This window comes from Phalaenopsis equestris, unplaced genomic scaffold (genome assembly GCF_001263595.1).
Source record: "Phalaenopsis equestris unplaced genomic scaffold, ASM126359v1 Scaffold000002, whole genome shotgun sequence".
NCBI lineage: Eukaryota > Viridiplantae > Streptophyta > Magnoliopsida > Asparagales > Orchidaceae > Phalaenopsis > Phalaenopsis equestris.
Window position 1 is genome coordinate 36,263,674 of NW_018164444.1, and position 21,797 is coordinate 36,285,470.

Here is a 21,797-nt window from a genome sequence, read left to right on the forward strand (position 1 = left end):
GACCGCTCAAAAAAGCAAACCCTAAAGGTTCATGAACCACTATTTGAGATGGTCAAACAGATGACTCTAAAACCAAAGGAGTTGACCGTGCTTGCCCACGAATGAAAGGAGTGAAGCATGTCAACGAAAGAATGTAATCTAGTCCATGAGGGATATGGACTTATTACCGATGTATGAAGATAAAAAATTACTGATCATAATTGAGAATAGAGCTATTCCCCAACGGAGTCGCCAGAGTTGATCGTGTCAAATTGAGAAAGGAATATTTGATATAATATAATATATATATATATATATTTGAAATGCAATTGTTTAATTTTGAAAATACGAGACTGAACTGATCTCATATAGATGATAGTTTAAATAATTGAGCACAACACCGCAAGTAATGCACCTATCCCGAGGATAGGCATACTACTTGACACTGAGTTCGCCATATAGAATTTATGACATCCATCTGGTTTGCGAACCTTTATGTTAACCGACAAATTCCCTACCTAATATTAAGAATTAGATAGGGTTTATATTACATTGGTTCTTAAAGCTCCCTATAGAGGCAAACCTTTATAATTAATTACCTCTCAAATGACTGAAATCACTTCAGAGAACTTCAGAGAACTTTCAATGATATCTATTTTCATGAATTCAAAGTTTAGGGTTTCCAAGGTTGGGCATAGTAAAGTCAAATGGGGAAGGGGACCAAATGAGAAAATTTATTTCCGGAATCAAAGGAAAGAAAAAGAGGGGATGTCACAGATCCTGAGGAGAACATCGGTGACTTTCCAAACCATCCTACTATTTGACTTCAATTTTGAGATATTTTTTTTTATATTTCATCCAGCTGATTTTATTATTTAGGATTTATATTTGCATGACACAGTCATACAAGTGGTTTGCGCAGAGATAAGAGGGTGGAGATATGTGGGTTTACGTCGTATCAGACGACAACCTCAGAACCTAAAGCGATTTATGGCTTAAATTGCACAACTTGGCTGTGCAAAGACATAAAAGATATGGTGAAGATTGATGTCGTGTTAGACAAAATACCTCGAAGTCCTATGACTTGTTATTTAAACTAGAGAAAGATATGCTGTTATAGATCGTCATCCTCCACCTGCTGCTTCTCTGTCGTGCTGCCCACGAAGACTTGCTCCATATTTAGCCAACGAAAATATACAACAATGACAATAAGTAGAGTTGAGGAAAGAAAGAAAGAAAAAAAAGAATGCGCAGATCATCAGTAATATCCACCAGGTAGAAACTGTAACGCAAGACGTAAACAACAGCATTCCTCCTGAACCCTAAATGTCTGAATTGATACATATGCAAGTAGATATTCCAATATAACGAAGATGGTGTCCAAGAATGCATAGAGCAACATATGCAAAAAAAGAAACGAAGCCTGATTCAAGCCCAACCACAAATATTCCACTTTTTTTTTAGCTAACATCTTTATGAACTCAAAACAAAAATAACATTGGAGATGACCTGAGATAGAGGTGAAAAGAAAATGGGAGAGACTACCATGTTCAAGCTTTACCTACAAAATTCTAAAAGACTTCAAGCACACACACAGGATGAACAAAGCAGGAAAAATCCAACCGAAGAGATCAGATAAAATTTTGGCAGCACCTCCACCTTCTCCAGAATTTCGGCCAACCCTCAAAACCCTCCCGGATGGTGTTTTTTATAGTAGAAGAGGGAGGGGGAAGAATACATGCACTTACCAGGGCGGTGAGCCGAACGTCAGAAGGACGGGCGAGTGGCGAGAAGAATTGCAGGGCAGGGAGCGTGGCGGGTGGAAGGTTGGAGCGTGACAGGGAGTAGGTGGAAACTTTGCAGAGCACGGGGAGAGGGGACCTCGAGCCAAAATTTCTAGAGGAGAGAAGCAGAGGGCCGCTCGATCGGGATCGGTTCGCAGGGAGGGGAGAGAGCGGGCGAGAGAGGCGTGAGCACGGGATGGGAAAGAATGAGTTCGGGCTCGACTGAAGAAGAGGAGAGCGAGCGGTCTGGGAGCCGGGTGTGTTAGGGATTTAGGATTTTAAAGTGAAAAAGAATTTTTTTTTAATTAAAGTTGAACATCCCTCGATTTGCAATGTTATTCTCTTGTGAACGAAACTACAACAAAATGAGTGTCCTTTCCAACTAAAATTGACGTTTCGGACGCGACGACGCAGTTCGTTTCGTCATCTGAGGTCGTTTGGGTAACCTCACCGACAATCGAGTCAAAAGAACGTGTCAAATTCAGTTTTCGTCAAAATTCTGCTTTGTGATCGATCTTTTCAAAAGTTATTTAAGCTTTCGACAAATAACGGCGCAGGCGATGTGAATTATGGTAATCGAATGTGTCGACTGTCTGAATCGCGAAGTTTGGGCGGACAAAGGTGCAAATTGTGTATAAGGCAGTCTCAGGCTTAAAGATCATATAAAGACTCCTTTCGCAGACGATGTGAATTATGGTAATCGAACGTGTCGACTGTCTGAATCGCGAAGTTTGTGCGGACAAAGGTGCAAATTGTGTATAAGGCAGTCTCAGGCTTAAAGATCCTATAAAGTCTCCTTTTGGATTTTCTCATGTTGGTTTCAACCTCCAAATGCTAGAGGTCGATATCACACATCCAAACTCCAAAAGAGTAAAGAAGCAGGTTGAATTTCTAAAATGAGGCGAGTTCAATTTCTAAGGTTCTAAGATAATCAAAGGGAGAACCCTAAGGCTAGATCCTAAACCCTAAGAAAAAAACTAGACCTCATTAAAAAATGAGGTCAACAAGGCTCCGTGAGTAGACGTTAACTTAGACTTCAAGGTGGGGCTTCCAAAGATACAATGGAATAAGGATTCATTCGTGGTCATCGTGGGCCGATTCTCGAAGATGTCACATTTCATACCATGCCACCAAACACTAGATGCCTCGCATATCGCCGATTTGTATTCAGAGTAAACCTGACTGCTCAGGATATCTAGGTCCATCACATCAGATAGGGATGTCAAGTTTATGAGTCACTTCTAGAGGACTCTATGGAAAAAGTAAGTATTAAGCTTTAATTTAGTTTCGCAGTTCACTCTTAAATTGACTGCCAGACGGAGGTATTAAATAAGAGCCTTGGAAATCTTTTGAGATGTTTTGTGACAGAGTAATCCCTCTGTGACCTATATTTCATAGTAATCGTAACTTCATTGTATACCCAGAACCATCACATGAGAGAGAAATGTCAATTTTCTGAGCCACTTATGGTGGACTCTATGGAGAAAATTAGGCATTAAGCTTCACTTTAGTTTCGCAGTTCACCCTCAAGTTGAGGGCCAGCGGAGGTGGTAAAACAAGACCCTTGGGAATCCTCTAAGATGCTTTGTGACAAAGAGTATCAAGCAGAGTGACTTGATTCTAGCTCAAGACGAGTTTGCATACAACAGATCCGCCAGTCAAATTATGGGACGCACTCTGTTTGAGATTGTGTATGGGCACAACGCTCTCACTTCATTTTAGTAGTACTAATCCTGCCAACATCAGAGATCAGTAAGTATGCTGAAAAACAGGTTCACGAGATTCAGATGCTCCACGAGGAGATTGGGAAGAAAATATCTAAGAAAAACTACAAATATCAGGCTCCGGAGAATAATAAAAGGAAAAATGTGACGTTTCCAAAAAGAGACCTCATGTGGATTTGGCGGAAGGATAGAAATTCAATGGGAGCATTCGACAAAATCAAACTCAGAGCAGATAGATCTCTTAGGATACTTTGGAAACCGAATGACAACGCCTATAAGATCTACATTCTAGGGGACTACAATGTTTCCGCTATGTTCAATGTTGTGGGCCTTACACAGTACTACGAGAACTAGAATCGTCGATGAATATAGTCGAAGCTTCTCATAACCCTGAAAGACTGATGCAGGGCTTAGGTTTGAACCAGTTGGTCCAACATATGAGTGTTGATACAACCTCCTCCCCTTCCACCTCCTTTTCTTCTATTCAATTCCCTTCCTATTCTATTCTCAGCTTTTTTTTATCCCCTCCCTATTATATTTCTTGTCTATTCTTTTTCCTTCCTATTCCTATTCCAACTACTATTATCTATTATATATTCATGTTGTTTTCTTGTTTAGGGTTCGATTCTTGATTTGTCTCTGATTTTAAACTTCTTGCTCCAACATTTCTCCCTTTTTAAGGCTGTATCTAACAACAAGGTGTTTCGAATGTAACTCGTTTGATGTGGTAATTTATCTTTGCTTGTTCCTTCTCTTCGTGTTGATGCCTGCCATCCAACACCTATCCTGTTTCCGCCTGCCATCCAACACTTATCCAACTGTCACAGGCCACCCCCTGGATCTTCCCTAGTGTCGTTAGCTCCCTTTCGCATCGTCCAACCAGGCCGCAACTCTCCAACACCCTCCAGCCAGGCCTCAACCCCTCCAACACCCTCTTGCCAGGCTACACTTCCGTCCTTAACAAGCATGCGACCTTCCCTTCATGCCATCCAAACCCATCACAACTCATATCCCATCCTTCCAACTACTGCAGCATCCCTCCCTTGACCCTCCAGTCGGAGCCGCGGGCACCGGCCCCAATATTTGGTACTATTAAGGGACGCAAATATCAGGCTTCAGAAGTTCCTTCCCATTTGTGACAAAGAGTATCAAGCAGAGTGACTTGATTCTAGCTCAAGACGAGTTTTCATACAACATATCTGCCAGTCAAACTATGGGACGCACTCTGTTCAAGATTGTGTATGGGTACAACACTCTCACTTCATTTGAGTTAGTACCAATCCTGCCAACATCAGAGATCAGTAAGGATGCTGAAAAACAGGTTCACGAGATTCAAAAGCTCCACGAGGAGGTTGGGAAGAAAATCTCTAAGAAAAACTGCAAATATCAGGCTCTGGAGAATAATAAAAGGAAAAAGGTGACGTTTCCAAAAAGAGACCTCATGTGGATTTGGCGGAAGGATAGAAATTCAATGGGAGCATTCGACAAAATCAAACTCAGAGCAGATAGATCTCTTAGGATACTTTGGAAACCGAATGACAACGCCTATAAGATCTACATTCTAGGGGACTACAATGTTTCCGCTATGTTCAATGTTGTGGGCCTTACACAGTACTACGAGAACTAGAATCGTCGATGAATATAGTCGAAGCTTCTCATAACCCTGAAAGACTGATGCAGGGCTTAGGTTTGAACCAGTTGGTCCAGAATATGAGTGCTGATATAGCCTCCTCCCCTTCCCCCTCTTTTTTTTCTATTCAATTCCCTTCTGTAGAGGGAACTCCCTTCATATTCTATTCTCAGCCTTTTTTTATCCCCTCCCTATTATATTTCCTGTCTATTCTTTGTCCTTCCTATTCCTATTCCAACTACTATTATCAATTATATATTCATGTTGTTTTCTTGTTTAGGGTTCGATTCTTGATTTGTCTCTGATTTTAAACTTCTTGCTCCAACATTTCTCCCTTTTTAAGGCTGTATCTAACAACAAGGTGTTTCGAATGTAACTCGTTTGATGTGGTAATTTATCTTTGCTTGTTCCTTCTCTTCGTGTTGATGCCTGCCATCCAACACCTATCCTGTTTCCGCCTGCCATCCAACACTTATCCAACTGTCACAGGCCACCCCCTGGATCTTCCCTAGTGTCGTTAGCTCCCTTTCGCATCGTCCAACCAGGCCGCAACTCTCCAACACCCTCCAGCCAGGCCTCAACCCCTCCAACACCCTCTTGCCAGGCTACACTTCCGTCCTTAACAAGCATGTCGATCTTCCCTTCATGCCATCCAAACCCATCACAACTCATATCCCATCCTTCCAACTACTGCAGCATCCCTCCCTCGACCCTCCAGTCGGTGCCGCGTGCACCGTCCCAAATATTTCTATGCCTGCGAACCAGCCGGTGTCCACTCCGCCACTCTCTTCTTAGAAGACCGTTTTCTGTTTGTGTTATTTTATGTTGAAGAGTCTTCAACAACAAATATTTTTGTTTTATCATAGTTTGGGTTTACTCCGGTATCATCCATGCTCATCCATTAGTGTTTAGCTTTGTTGGTTGATTTTGTTGTTGCAAATTACACTTATCATCTTTGCTTATTCAACGAACATACTAGATCTAGTTACCAATCAATAAAAGCTTTTGGATCACTTTCATCAATCAGTTACGTCAAAATTTTGAAATCTACAATTTCAATAAGCATCATTGTTGAAGACCCTAAATTATTCATCTTGATATTTTCTGTCTCTTGCCAGTATTGGCATTCAAGTGAATTGGATTATTATTATGATTGAAATCCATTTCATGTTCACTTGTATGAGCTTGATTAGCTTCCAACTTAATAGTTTTTTTAATGTTGATATGAACCAGGGAATTTGGGGAGTCTTAAGTGCGATTTATCATAAGTGCTTGGATACTGTTGAAATATGTCAATAACTACCTTTTCTTTTGAACTCTATACCATGTTCTGTCTTATATTTTACCCTCTTTCTTCAAGCATTGTAAAGCTTGTATGGATCTTGATATCAATGATGCTCTTTCATCTCAACAAAAGCTTAATATGCTTTCTGCATTTTATGATAGTTCCATTAATCTCGAATGATACATGCCTTGTTCAAATTTGCTAGGAAAAATGATTCTACTCATTTGAACAGTGTTTATACTATATAGACAATATCCTTTCGATTTCCTTGGGCAATTTCATCGTGTTTCAACTTTTTTGTACCCTTTTTAATGCCTAACATGTACTCCCCTGGCCATACCTTTTCCTTTATTCTTGGCATGTGTGATGAAGGAAAGATTTTCTTAATGTTTGTGTACCGACTCTCCCTGAGGAGGAGAAACCCTTTTCTTTTCTTATTTATTCAATCAATCTGATATATGTGAATTTTGAAATACTCTTTTAGCATCAAAATAATAATTAGCCATTTCACATGTTTTGATGTTGCTCAGAAATAGTTCTCTCTTTTCTTCAGGAAATCGACCAACCAGCATTAATTCCACATATTGCTGAAGCTAACTCCCAAAAATATCCGTATGAAGTTCTCTTTAGGAGCTTGCACAAGCTTTTGATAGATACTGCTACTTCAGAGTAAATTCTGGTTTGCTTAAACTTTTATCTTATTGTGCTCATAAATTGAATGCAGCCAGTTAAATTGTTTATAGTACTTCTTAGGTACCTATTTTGTGATGATTTCTTCGGTGAAGATTCCATATTCTATGAAATCTTTGCAGGTATTCTTTAATTTTTCCTTTAAAGGTTCATTTATTTAGGCTTCTGGAATAATTTTTACATCTTTTTATTTTTCCAGTAGGCACCTCTTGATAATTTTTTTATCCATCGTTGAGTAATATAAATATGGATTTATTTATTAAATATTTTTTTTACAACTAATCCCTCATTTATAAAATAAAGATGAGCTTTTGCTATCAATTGTTTGGCTAAGCAGATATATTGTCAATGGAAATTTACACTTATATGCATCTTGTGGAGCAGGCTCGTAGCTTATGGGCTTGGTACAAGGATCCCGAGAGCCAATGAGGGCCATGAAATTTATTGTAGTTATTTTGAACTTTTTTTCTTTAATTATTTTGAACTTGATATCTACAACTGTCATGCCTTGGTAATAGGTGCTTTTTAAACATTCTCTTTAGTTTTTGAAGAAATGCATGAGTTACTCAGATTTTTTTTTCTCCCTCATGCCTATAACATGGCTCCCAGTTCTACCCTGCTCTCACCTGGTCTCGCTGCTGCACCTTCACTTGCTTACTTGCTCTCTTGTTCACTTGCTTGCTCACAGAAAAGTTACCTCCATTCCAGCTGGTTATTTTATTTATGAATGGGCTTTCATCATTGTATTGCCTACCTATTGCACTTATTGTCGTTGTTATACCTAATCTTCTACATTTGCTATTAACAAGTTTCCTAGGATCAACACTTATGATGCAATAAAACATACTCAGTTATTCTCTAATTATTTATTTTGGTGTCAAAGCTCTAGGAAATATTTCAAAATATCTTTTTTTTTTGGGGGAACTGAATCTTTTTTCAGTTTGTGTTCTTTTTCTGCTCGTGCAAATGCATTGATGCCACAATTTTCCTTTTCATGGATAACAAAATTGTTTATTTTCCCTTTGTCTCAAAATCCCGTGGGATTGAGGTAAACAATTCTAATTCAGTAGGAGAACTGAACAACATTTATTTAAAATATCCATTAATTGGAAATAACTATCTAAAACTGTCACAATTGGTTCACATATTGTTTAATGAAATTGAAAGATTGAGACATTTACTTGGTGTTGAACCTGAGCAAGGAGATTCTATGTTTGGAATGTCTTTGACTTATTGGTGGTGTCCTAGTTATGAAGCTTAATTGCACTTGAGATGAGTGATACATGCTTGTAATCTATCCAACCAAGGAAATATAGGATGGATAAATTAGGCATTTCCAAAATTCTTGATGTCACATAAACTAATGTAGTCACGACCAAGTTCTCATTCACAAAGTGTAAAGGATACTCCATTGCAAAATATTCCAACCTATTGGTAGTCCTTCACATTTCTAACAATGAGATATTCTTATAAATAAAGATGTGGCGCTTCTTAAAAGGTTTGTTAGAAAGATTGAATATATGATTTTCTGGCTAAATGAAATGCTGAGTTTGATACTATAAGGCACATATTCTTAAAACGTTGGGTTTTAATCATTAAATATGATCATTATCATTGTTTGAATTGAAGAATAAAGATGCGGATTCATTATCACCACCAACCTTGTGGAGGGCATGGTCTTAATATCAAAGGATACAAATACAAAAAACTTTGACCCAAAGCCCTCTCCAATCGAGAACCACATGCAATCAACTCTAGCAAATATGCTTAATAGAGATACTCTATGATGCACATTGCAAAAAGTTTGTCATTTAGATGAAATATGTTAGAAAGTTCATAAGAAATCAGCACAAGAAGAAAAAGGAAAAGAGTTGAGACACACATATATAACTCATATGGGTGAAAATAAAATCTAATAATTGCCAAATGTGTTTCACAATGAAGAATTAGAAAACCTGAAAAACTTGCTAGTATCTATGGAAAAATAGATTTGCTACTCAGATACCTCAAGTACATGCACTGTTATATTATCTAGCATTTCCTCCTCTTCTCATATTTTTATGGTCTTAGAGATACTCATTTTAGCTCCTAAATCATTGGTTGTGGAGCTTTATATCATTTAAATAACTTCAGTCACAAATTTAGTTCATGTACTTCTTATATAGAATAAGAAAATATTTATTACACATAGAATTTTTAATAATCAATCTTGGCCAATGAGATCTTATAAATAAATCCTTCACAGCTCAAAATGTCCTTCGTTATTCAAAAAGCTAGTTAAAGATTTTATGCATAATGTTTTGCCCTTTACATTATGTCTTTCAAGAACAAAGCATGAGGGCAATTGGACTTGCTAAAGAATGGGATGGTCTCTACAACCCTTAGAAATCCACTATTCAAAAAAGTTTCTCGTAATCTCAAATTTTTCTTTTGTTTTAGAACCTCTTAAATTCAGTAAAAGTAAGACATGTCAAACAATTATTTCTTAGTCATTAGTTTTTTTCTTGTAATTATATTTTCTTCATTATTCAAAGAAATTAGGATTGAAGATTTTTTTTTTATGTTTTTGTATTAGCAATACAAAAATATTGTAACTTTTTAACTTTAAACTTTTTCTCTCATAATTCAAGAAAAAAAGGAATAGTATGCGAGTCACATCTTATTTGTATATGCCAACAAAATGGAATAGTCGGATAAAATAACAACCATGTACTTACTTCTATGAAGGCTCTTTTTTCTTAAAAAAAATGTTCTAAATTAATATTTGGGAAAGTTGTATTAATTGTTTCTTGCTTCATAAACTTGTTCACTACATGGGTTCTTAGGTTCTATAGTCCTACAAAAATCTTGACCAATTTATTTCATCACTTCAACAACTTAAACTACTTTATTCCTAGAAAATTTGGATATGTTAATTTTATTATATGTAGCTAAAAATTTGCCATTACTTGTGTTGGACATGTATCAGACATGAACATGGCTCTTACACACCCATACATGGCTCCAACATGCCCGTACATGGCTCTGACATGCCTGACACATGTTTGACATTGCAAAATTTGTATCTGAATTTTTTATGTCTCAAACACACATTGACATTGTATCAAACATAGACTCGACTCAATTTTAGAAAAAATGAGACACGAGTAGAAAATTAAAATTATATTTGTAGCCCTAATTATACCTCATAATGAAAGCCTCCTTTTCAATCATGTCGAAGTTCCTTCCAACAAGCCAATCATCAAAGATGCATCTAACATTCCTTGAAGTCTAGTGTCGTTAGTTTTCTCTGTTTGTCAATATCAAGCTCCAAAGATCCATTCTGTATTTATTGAAGTTGAATATTTGAGTTTCCTTTTGTTCATCAAAGCCGAAAATGCACCAGCTAAAGTGGAAGTTGTAAGCTTCTTTGCAGCAATCTGGGTAGGAGTCAAACTTGTTCGTTGAAGTTGATCGAAATACCCTGCATCGAAGTTGGAGCTAAACCCTACGATGTCTGCACTAGAGCCTTTATTCGTTGAAGCCAAGGGAAGTCAAAGCTGCCCTAGTTCTATAAGTGAACTTATACTTTTTTTTTACTGTTTAATGAGTTAATATTTATAAATCTATATTTGTTATAATTTTTAAAAATTAAATTTTAACTTAATTAATAGAAAATGTAATCGTATGTTATTTTAAATTTTAGTGGATAATTTGGAGGAATTCTTTTGAAACATAAAAAATGTTTAATTTTGAAATAATTGATTTTTGTAACCTAAGGTTTCATGATACACGTTAAATTTTATTCTTTCATATTTTGTTTTGTGATTTCTTTAGTAGAGAATAATGAAAAAAAAGAATATTTTATATAATTAAGTTATTAAATGTAAAAAAAATATGTCCATGACATGTCGTGTCCCACATTTTTTTTCATGTCGTGTCTTGATATTGTGTCATGTTGTATCCGTGCTTGAGTTTCGTAGTTTTTTTTCATATGCATTTTCAAAATAGAGATAAACATATACAAAGACAATTAAATGTGGTTTCATTGGTTTTTCTCCCGCACAAAAGAATGCAAATGCTACCTTTGGGACAAACAATCATTCACAAATGATAAATATGGACATCTTCTTTTGGATCTCCCTTCCTTTCCATTGAATCCCAATAAGCAATTATGCCCTAGAATTAGCTATTTCTACCCAAATAAAACCTATACATAAATTGCTTTCTAGACAGCTATTTTTATTACAGGTTTAACTAAGATGAAAATTATCATTCCCTCAATCTTTGCAAGTCCAATCACTATTTCTACCCAAATTATCATTCCCTCAATCTTTGCAAGTCCAATCAACTGAATCAATTCCTTTTATTGATTTCACTTAGGTAATTATTGTACTCGCAGTTGAAAGGATTCTTGGTACCAAAGATACAAGAACTTCTACTTAACATTTCCTATATTTATTTTTATCATATAAAAATCTTTGTAATAATTATCAAATATTTATTATTAGCCGGCGTATCATTTTTCTTTACGTTTGTCTATGAGGCATTAAATGATGAGAATTAAAATAATGCAATAGATTATCTTAAAAAAATTTAAGTATGGGATTTAGTATAAAATCAGATAGTTCCTTGGAAAGATATAAAACTAGATTGGTTGTTAAAGAGTAAGCTCAGATGCATGCAATTGACCTTTGAACCTTTGCTTAGGTTGTTAACATGAACATAAGTTCCTTTATCATTAACCACCAAATTTAACCAGAAAATACAATAATTCTATATTATCAATTCTTCCTTATATGGCCCAGAGGAGTAAGTGTACTGAGGCACCGCCTTGATTTGGCTCAAATATGGAACAAAGGGAATGTAAGCTAAAAACATCATTTTCTAGGTTAAAGTAATCCCCAAGGGCTTAGTTTGAAGGGTTCGCTAAGATAATGCTCAGCATGGGAGACAAAGAAAGTCAAGAAGACCATACAATATTAATTTTATTTCACTTGATTTAAGGGAGAGCCTCAACATTATTAGTTTATGTTGATAAGGTATTGTATGGAAGGGATGGATGACTTGAAGAAGCTGATATGCAAGCGTGAAAGCCTTATGGAATTTAATCATAGACAATCCTATAGAATACAGTCATGGATGCCCTAGATGATGTAATAGTAGACATGTGGGAATAATTATCTACTTATCACATACTAGAGTTGACGTTGTTTATACAATTACTGTTATGGTTTAATTTATGCACAACCCAAAGAATCACATCATAGGGTAGTATATATAATTTTATTTTATTTTATTTGAAGGAAACCTAGGGCAAAGGAATTTTATTATAATGGTAGCGGATCTGACTCTTGAAGTTTACACCTTCGCAAATTATCAGGTTTTATGGTAAACAAGAGATTCATCTCATGTTATCCCACATTCTTAGAAGGTAAATCTTGTGACTGAAGAAGCTATAAATAAATAATATGGCAAAATCTTAAGCTGAAGCCAAATTTAGATCTATGAAAGTACGTGTCTGTGAATTGCTATGGCTAAAAACTATCATGGAAGCTTTAAGATTTGGAAATATTTTATGATGCTCCATCGTGATGACAAGTGAGCCATCAATATTGACATAATTCTGTGCAATATGACCACACAAAGCTTATTGAAGTTGGGAGTCATTTTATTGAAAAACTTGACAGTAGTCTAATCTGGATGCCATTCATAACTATAAGTAATCAACTCGTCAATGTACTCACTTAAGAATTACCAAGGACGAGTAATGGATAAACTTTCGAAAGCTCAATCAAGCTGTCCATTTTTGTACCCAAAAGGCTCTTACACTGCTTTTTTTTTTGACTCGGTTCTTAAATCTTCGGAGCTTTTTACCATTCTCCAATATGATAGAGCTGTTTTTGCATAAGTCTGAAGACGTTTTTTTTGTAACTTTTTCTTACTCTTTTTTCTGTTTAATACAAAATGCACACCCTTCATGGATAACTTTTATTGATTATTTTGAGGAGTGAATAAATGCATGATTTCCACAGATTCTGCACTTCATACGCCTTCGCATCCTTTTGTTAACTCCCAGTATTGAGCTGCGCCCTTCATGCGTCCACTTGCTGTCTTCCTGCAATTTGCCAGTTATCCCCATGTCAACTCACCGATCCAGCTGCCTTCTCCATCCCATCTTACTGTTTTATGCATGGATGGATTGTCATCATTTTAGTGCTTTCCTATTGTAATTATTTTATCGATTTTATATAATTGATTTTCTGCCCCTAATCTTCTACATTACTTACTGGAAAAATTCCTTCCTAGGATTGTATTAATTCAGCACACATGTTGATTAAACCACACCCCATTATTCTCCATTTTCTGTCAGTCATGAAACGAAAAATAACTGATGCTTATAGATGCTTTGTCAATGAGAGGAACATATTTCAATTGCCTTTATTTACGTAATTTTAAAGCCTTAAAATGTGGTTTTTCATTGGGTGAATGCAGATTGCAGCAGCAGAAACAGTTTTATTAGATCATTGCAATTTGTATTAAAACGTTTTACTCTCTTTGTTTGATTGTATGTTCCTTTGTTTGCAAAATTTCTTTTCATGATCTAGTCCAATATGCCTCTTTGTTTTTCTGAAAACTATTTAAATATTAAGCCTTTAAAGCAGATAATATTGTCATTTCAGCGAATGGCTTGGTAAGAATGACCACAATTCGATAAATTAGTATCTATCCTGAAAATATCAATTCCCTAAACAGAAAAATATTTATTTTGTTTTTTATAGCAAAAGAATGTGATTAGTGATCATGTTTTGTTTTTCAGGACCATTTGCAGTTATTGATGAGCATTTCAACGCAGTACTACCAAATTGTTTCGATGCAATTGGTGTAATGCTTATGATCCGAATAGTACATCAATACAAGGTGCGTACATCAATTGTCTTTTGGAATTCCTTGATAAATATGCAAATAACTTGGCTACATTGAACTTGTCTAGAATTTTCCTAGCTGCTGTTTTTTAGCTTTGCTTTCATAAGATTCCTTTATTTCCAAATCTATGTATGCATGTAAATATTATTTTTATAACATTGATCTTTAACGCTTGCAAAGTGGATGCAAATCTGTAGCACTTTTTTTTTTTTTTTCGGTTGCGATCAACTGTGGCGAATAACTCAATAGTGCAGTGAACCTTGCTTCAACTTGATGAACCTATTTTGCATTTGACTTAGAGCGGATAGGGGTACAAATCATTCTCTCAATAGCTCCACGAATTCTTCCAAACTGACCATTATATTAGGTATGCCCCTTAGCTTGTTCCGACGTTGGCCACACCACCATCTTTTGGCTTCGTCATCCAGCACAAACATTGCGAGCAGTACTCTTATTTCATCCGAAGAAGCCTTGTTATCTAATATCTTCTCTATCCTCATTAGTCAGTTCTTCGCTTCAATCGGGTTTTCAATTCCCCTTTAAAAAGGTGGATGTTGATCTTGAAATATCTTCAAATCATTATTTACAGTGACTGTATCACTTCCGCTTCCTCTTTTGGACTCCTGAATCAACGGAGTCATTTGGGTGAGGGCATTTGTGTTCACATTTATGGTAGATTGTACTTCTTTATTTTCTATTTGATTTTCTTCTGCTATGATTTCGGGCGTATCACTATGCCTGAATGTTTAATAATTATTACTTTAAGTTAATTTCAATTTTTATAATTATTTTTCTTAGAATTATCCTATTGAATCTTTCATCAAGTTTTTATTAATTAATACTAAACCTTGGTTTTGATACCACTTTTATCATGACCCAACCTGGGGCTTAGAATTAAGCAAGACGGGTACAGACGATTTAAATTAAATGGATGATAGGGCACCGCTTATCAAACTAAATTAAACCGGTACGATTAAATTACCTCGTTATTAGGTTTCTGTATCTTCTATAATTGTTTTTCCTTATATCGCTCATCTTTAATCGTTTAATTGACCTGAATAGTTAGCTTAAGATAACAATGAGCTAAACAAATCAGTTAATACTTATATTTTGAAACTGGAGCAACACAAGGAAAAGAAAGTAAAATGCATGTCAGTTAAAATTTTAATAAATCAATATTAAGAACTTTTAATGTTATCAATGAATCTTGCTATTTCAATATCATACTAATATCATTATAAATTTATGTAACCGTCACAGGAGCACCGTATAAAAGTTTATACCGATTATGGTACTTCAATATCAATATCTTTACAGTGCAAATGTCTAAAATATAAAGTGAGGATTTATGTCGTGTTAGGCAGACCACCTCGAAGTTTTATGACTTGTTATTTAAACTAGAGAAATATATGCTGTTGTAGATCGTCATCCTCCACCCGCTGCTTCTCCGTCGTGCTGCCCACGAAGACTTGTTCCAAACTCCAAAATGTAGTGACTCTAAGGGTCCGTTTGGGACAGCGGGGTGAGCGCGTCGCGCTGACGGGCCGCGACTTGCGGGTGTTTGGTTCGGCGTCTCGAGCACGACAGGACACCGTGGGGCGTAATTTTGGCGGAAAGCCAACCGCAGATCGATCCCCACGGCCTGCGGTCGACGATGGATTATTACGCATGATACCCTAACCAAAATTCCTCTGTTGGACGTCGAAGCTCTCACGTTCCTCCCTCTCTATCGCTCCACCGCTCCATTGTCGCGGTCGATTCCATCACACAACTCCTTGCCTGTCCTCCCTCCCACGCGATCCTCCCTCCCTGCGGCGTTCGAAGCCGCCGTTGATCATTTCCGTTCTCCTCTAGCCTACCACGAGCTCTAGCCTATCGATAAAAACCTTAATCCCCGTCATTGCAATGGCAGCGGTAATCCCAACGGCTACTTGCCTCCCGTCACGCATCTAGGGGTGATCTAGGGTTGCCGGGTCGACTTTCTTCCAGCTAAACATTGTCGACTGCTCCCTTTATTACCTCAATAAGGTGAGTGTTTCCCTTTAAATTTGCCCCTGTCCATTTTTGCCCTGTTGAATCTTTTATTTTATTGAAAGTTTAGGTTTTACTTGGGCTCTGTTGTTGTCAAATTCAATTATCTAATCGGTGGGTGCATATTAGGAATCAATATGTAATCTTCCTGAAATTTGTTTATTTAGGACTGATTTGGGTTAAGGTAAGTGTTTGGAAGTAACTAGAACAATGACAAGTATTTGATTCGCTAAAAGTCACTGAAACTGTTCCTACCCGTTTTTTTTAAACCAACGACATAAATGGGAGAAGTGAGTTTAACTTGTGAGGCTTTGAAGTCACTTTCTTTTGTATTTTATGAAATTTAATAATAAAATAATACATCTATAAAATGAGAATGATTTAGAATGATTATTTTACTTGTAATGGTAATAAAGTAAATTATGTATCTGAAGTTTTCTTCTGTTTCTGCTTATGAAGTATCAAATATGTGACTGTCACAGTTTTGTTTTAAACAATTTTATTAAATAGGAGCAAAATAGTCATTTTTCTAGAAACAACTGTTCCGCAGCTATTTTCACATAGCTGCAACAAACAAACAATCAGCTTCCCCGAAGCAGCTTCCCTACAGCAGCTTCCTGCGACAGCGCAGCTGCAGCTGAAAAGCTGAGAAACTGCAATCAGGATAAGCTGTCTGGCTGGTTGGTTGGCGCTTATTGAAAACAGCTGATTCTGAAAAATTGACCATTCTGCCCCTGTTCTGAATAAACAGTTTAGCTGTTTGGTTAGTGCGTTTTGTAAACAGCTTTTTTGGAAATTTTTTTTTAATTAAATGAATAATCTGTGGAGCAGTTATCATGACGACTATGCTAAGAGATGGTCTTTCTAAATGCTGAAGTTTACTCACCATATGTTGAGCTGAGCTGATTCCTATTATGGTTTTCCATCTTGCCTATAAAGTAGAACTTGAACTTTCACCCTTGTTGCTTTTAATTCCTTAACGTAGCCCCTCTTGAATGATCATGTAGAGCTTACAATAAGTTTTAGGGGCATTTACATACCTACCACTTAATTTCTAATGATCATGTAAAACTTTAATAGGTGCATTGAAAACTACTTGTCTAAATAATGCCCAACTTTGATTCAAACGGAGAGCTTTATGAAATTTCTGCCACAACTTTGATTCAAATAAAGTTTACGAATGAATCTATAAAGTGAAATTAGGTAGCTTTTCTTCATAAAACAACAAAGGTAGCAAATATTGACATTGAAGTGTTTACAACAGATGAAAGCAGAACGGATCCATATTGTAATTTCTAGTGCTCGTAGGCAAAGCTATTTGTTCTCTCAGAATATATTTACAGAGAAGCTGAAATCAATGTTCAAATAATTATAATAACAAAGTTGATGTTATATCAAGTAACAATAATCCAAAAAATAATCATAAATCCAATACGATCTGACACTTATGCTTAGGAACTGCTCTAAATTAACTAAAATATGCATGTTGGATGCAATCAAATATATATATGAATGTCACACAAAAAAAAAATCTATTTGCATGAAATATCAAGAGTACGGATATGGGAGAACTGCATCAACAAAGGGGGATGACTACAGCTTTGGTGTTCTTGCCCTTGAAATGGTCATAAGGAAGAGACCTACTGATGATATATTCACAGAAGGATTAATTCTGCCGAAATGGGTTAGAAACCATTTACCTACTCAGCAAGAATATCAAAGAAGCGTTCACGGGAGAAACCATTTACCTACTCTGCCGAAATGAATCTATTCTGCCGAACGACTGCGATCCGGCGGAGACCAGAGGGAGAAGCAATGTTACGGGAGCAAGAGGCCGAGCCCCGCTGGATCCGACGTCGAATGGCAATGTTACGGGAGCAAGAGGCCAAGCCCTCGATCCGGCGTCGACTGGCAATGTTATGGGTATGGGAGCAAGAGGCCAAGCCTCGCTGGATCCGGCGTCGAGCGGCTTCCTGACGGGAGGGAGAGGCGAGCGGGGTGTTGTCGGGAGAACGGCTGCGATCTGGGCGAGGCTCGCGGGAGCCGGGGCTTTGAATAAAGACGAGAGCGAAAGCGAGAAGCTAGGGTCACGGGAGAGGCGAAGGAAAAAAGAAGGTCACGGGCGTAAATTACAATTGGAAAACGCGGACCGCGGGCTGACCCCCGCGGTCCGCGTCTTTTACAATTGAGAATTTTCAATAATTTGGCGATAAGTGGGTACCAAACAGTGAGGCGGCGTTTTCAAAACGCCGCCCGCACTTATAAGCTGTCCCCAACGGGTCCTAAGTTTAGTTTATGTTTTGTATTTGCAAGTATAATTATTGTTGGATCTCAAGGGCCCGGTGTACCTTCTAACATATGTTCTACTGTTCTCTACCTAAAGAGTTTAGCAAGTGAATTAAAGTAAATAATGCAATAAGAAGAACAACAAATTGTAGGAAACTTAAACAAATTGCTAGAGAATCTGGTATGATAAAATTATAATAAAAAAAACAAAAACGAGTAAAGCAAAATAAGATGTCACGTATAAAAGACCAGGAGTATGTGATTTATATGTAATACTTGGGTTGCCCCCAATTGCCAAAATGATTTGAGTGTAAGTCTTAAGCTCAAATCCTGGAGCATTGGTCTTCACTGTAGGTTAAGTCATGACTGAAATTTCACTACTTAATTAAATTAAAGGAAGTTATCAACCACATCTTGGTGTATCCTTATGTTTAGTGCTCATTCATTTGAAAATTAAGTAAATGAACAACCACCTTGGGTGTGCTCATAAAATCTAGGAAGTCTACACTTTAACCTGAGCTTGAAGTGATTTAATGTGTTTTACCATCAATTAAGCGTTTTTCAACTAATTCTCAAATATTTTTCGTTGTTTTTTCAAATAATTAAATCAGAAATTTTCATTTTTGACTTAACCATTCATAAGGAAAAATATAACAAAAGCAAATCAAAGGAGGAGACTGGCCCACTTCTAAAAAAAATCAGCTAAGCAAGGGGGCAAAATCAAAAGTGAATCGGCCTAAAGGAGTTTAAATTCTTTCAAAGCAATGATCAAATCAGTCCCAAAAGGTGTGTAAAAGCCTAAAAAAATTAACACTTAAAGTGCCCAAATCGATGTATAAAAATTTCTAAAAATCAACACTTAAAGTGCCCAAATCAATGTATAAAAGCCTAAAAAAAAACACTTAAAGTGCCCAAATCGATATATAAAAGCCCCAAAAAGTTACCAAATGAACCCCGTAGATGCGGCCCAAAAGTCACCAAACCAGCCCAACGATGCTGCCGTTTTAATTCACAAAAAGTGAAATACACCATTTTATGCAAAGGATAAGGTGGTGCATAGGTTAATACCAAAGTTTGGGGTGTTGGATGTGTAAATATATATAAGGCTCTGTTTGACGTAGCTGTAGCTTTCCAGCTTTTCAGCTGCAGCTGCGCTGCCTCAGAAAGCTGTTGTGGGGAAGCTGATGCGGAGAAGCTGGCTTGTTGTTTGTTACTGCTTTGTGAAAACAGCTGTAGGACTGCTTTTTCTAGAAAAATGACAATTTTGCCCCTGTTTAGTTAAACTGTTTGGAACATAACAATGACAATTTTATATATAATACAACAGAAGCAGAAATTCACTTTACAAGCTAAAAATGTTTACAAAAAATAAAAAAATTGTTTTCAAAATTAAAATAACAGCTTTTTCAAAACAAAACAAAAACCATAAACTTGATACTCTTAAGGACGGGAGTCCCTCGAATGAGGTAACATACGTTGCTAATAATTACATACAAGTAGTTCATACTTCACAAAAAAAACAAGCAATGAAGAGTCTGAAGCAATAATAAGCACCTCCAACGATTGAAACACATAAACCTTGTCATTCCCATGGAATTTACAATCAAGCTTTTGGCATGTTAAAAAGGTACAACGACTTGAGGTGGGGAAGAGTTCAGTTAAGCAAGGAAAGAAACAGTCATATGCTGTTGCACCTGCTCCATCAAACCAATCCTCCAATACTTGTAATCTCTTACTATTAAGCACCTCCAACGATGGAAACACATAAACCTTTTCATTTCAATGGAATTTACAATCAAGCACCCGTTCAGATTGATGTACTTCAGATTGGAGATCAAATCTGCATTTTACATCCATTTTGCAGAGCTTGCACCCTTGTATGAAAATATGGACGAACTCTTTAGATTTTTGTATGGTTTAAGATTTTCAAGCACAATCACATCTAAATCAGATTTGACAATGTTCCGTAGGCTTCCAAATAAATTGGAACATTTGCATCAAAACCATCCAATTCCCTATGTTTTTACACATATAACACCTAAACTTCACTTTATACCTTTATACCACTCAAATCTTTATATAGCCAACCAAATCTTTTGAGTTAATATGGACAGAAACTGTGCTAAGCTTGGATTGAATTAAAGAAGGAAAGCAGTGATTCTAATGAATTAAAGCATTGCTTGACATGTACATTGCTCGTAGCAGTTACCATATATTTCATACCTATGTCAAACATTCAAATCACCAACTGCAAAAGCTTATAGCATTCAGGAATAAATGGCAGCAATTGTTACTGTCGCGCTCTGCATTCCTGGAAGAGGATCAAACGCCAAAATAAATTTTCAAACAGATTCACACATTTTGTTTACAAAATTTCTTGGTTTTATGTAGTTTCCAGAAGAAAAAATGAAAATGGAATAGTTAAAAATTGATCAGGTGAAAAGAATTAGGAAAAAGAACAGGAATAGTTAAAAATTGATTTCACATTTTTGATAGATGATTGAGCATTACAGCAACTAACTTCATGCCAAAATAAAAATTGATCAGGTGAAAGAATCACCGCATCCTCAAATCAGCAGAAATTCATCCCTGAAAGTTCCCTAAAATTGTAACATTAACTAGAGAGTAACATCAACTCCAGTCAATATCTAGCCAAATCCAGAACCAATATCAACAATACATTGAAATTTCAGAGAAATTATAAAACCAAACTTCAAACACTATCCTTGCGATGTTGTGGCCTCTGAGATCAGAGAGTGATCTGAGAATTGAAGCTCCAGAGGCCTTCTCTAGTCGGATGCCTCTCACAGATCTGATATTTCTCCAAGCGCTAGGGCAGAAGAGTCGATAGAGAAGCTTGTTTGGTCAGACGCTATCCAAGGCAGAAGATGAGAAGAGGAATCACAATCGTGAGCTCGGGTGAGAGGGGCATTATGGGGCGGGGCGGGGCATGTAAGGTATTAAAAATGGGAAAACTCATGAGAAAAGCGGACCATGGGAGCGACCCGGCGGCCCGCTTTCCGCTGCGCGTCGGGGCCGCCGCGAACAAACCTCCGCCCCAAACAAGGGAGATTCGCGGGAGGATGTCGGCCGTTTTTTTTTAAACTTCGTGATTTGAAAAAGTGATGATTTTGTGATTTTGAAAATAATTTAAATATGAATATAACCCTTTTGCTTTTTAAAAGTAACATTTTAATTTTAAAATAGGTGAGACCAAACGGGTCTCACATTTTAAATAACTTAAATAATTGAATACAATACTACAAGTAATACACTTATCCCGAAGGATAAATATATCAGTTGTGATAGAGATTCAATCACCTAGATTAAACAATTTGTGACATTTGTTTTGATCTGCGAAATATTTTTATAAAAATGCCAACAAGTTCCCCTATCTAACATAAAAATTAGATAGGGTTTATTTTATCTGGGTTCCTGGTTCCCTATAAAGGCAAGCCCCTATAGTTAATTACATCTTAAAT

General features: G+C 36.6%; 1 protein-coding gene across 1 annotated transcript in view; it reads left to right on the forward strand.

Annotated features, from left to right (window-relative positions):
• LOC110018007 (vacuolar protein sorting-associated protein 52 A-like) overlaps positions 1-18,218 on the forward strand; it is an 84,794-nt gene extending 66,576 nt beyond the window's left edge. Inside the window, exons 12-15 of the mRNA XM_020715216.1 lie at positions 6,956-7,071; positions 7,156-7,214; positions 13,892-13,992; positions 17,742-18,218. Of these exons, the coding sequence (XP_020570875.1) occupies positions 6,956-7,071; positions 7,156-7,214; positions 13,892-13,992; positions 17,742-18,218 (753 nt within the window). The remainder of the gene's footprint in view (positions 1-6,955; positions 7,072-7,155; positions 7,215-13,891; positions 13,993-17,741) is intronic.
• The last annotated feature ends 3,579 nt before the right edge of the window (positions 18,219-21,797 follow it).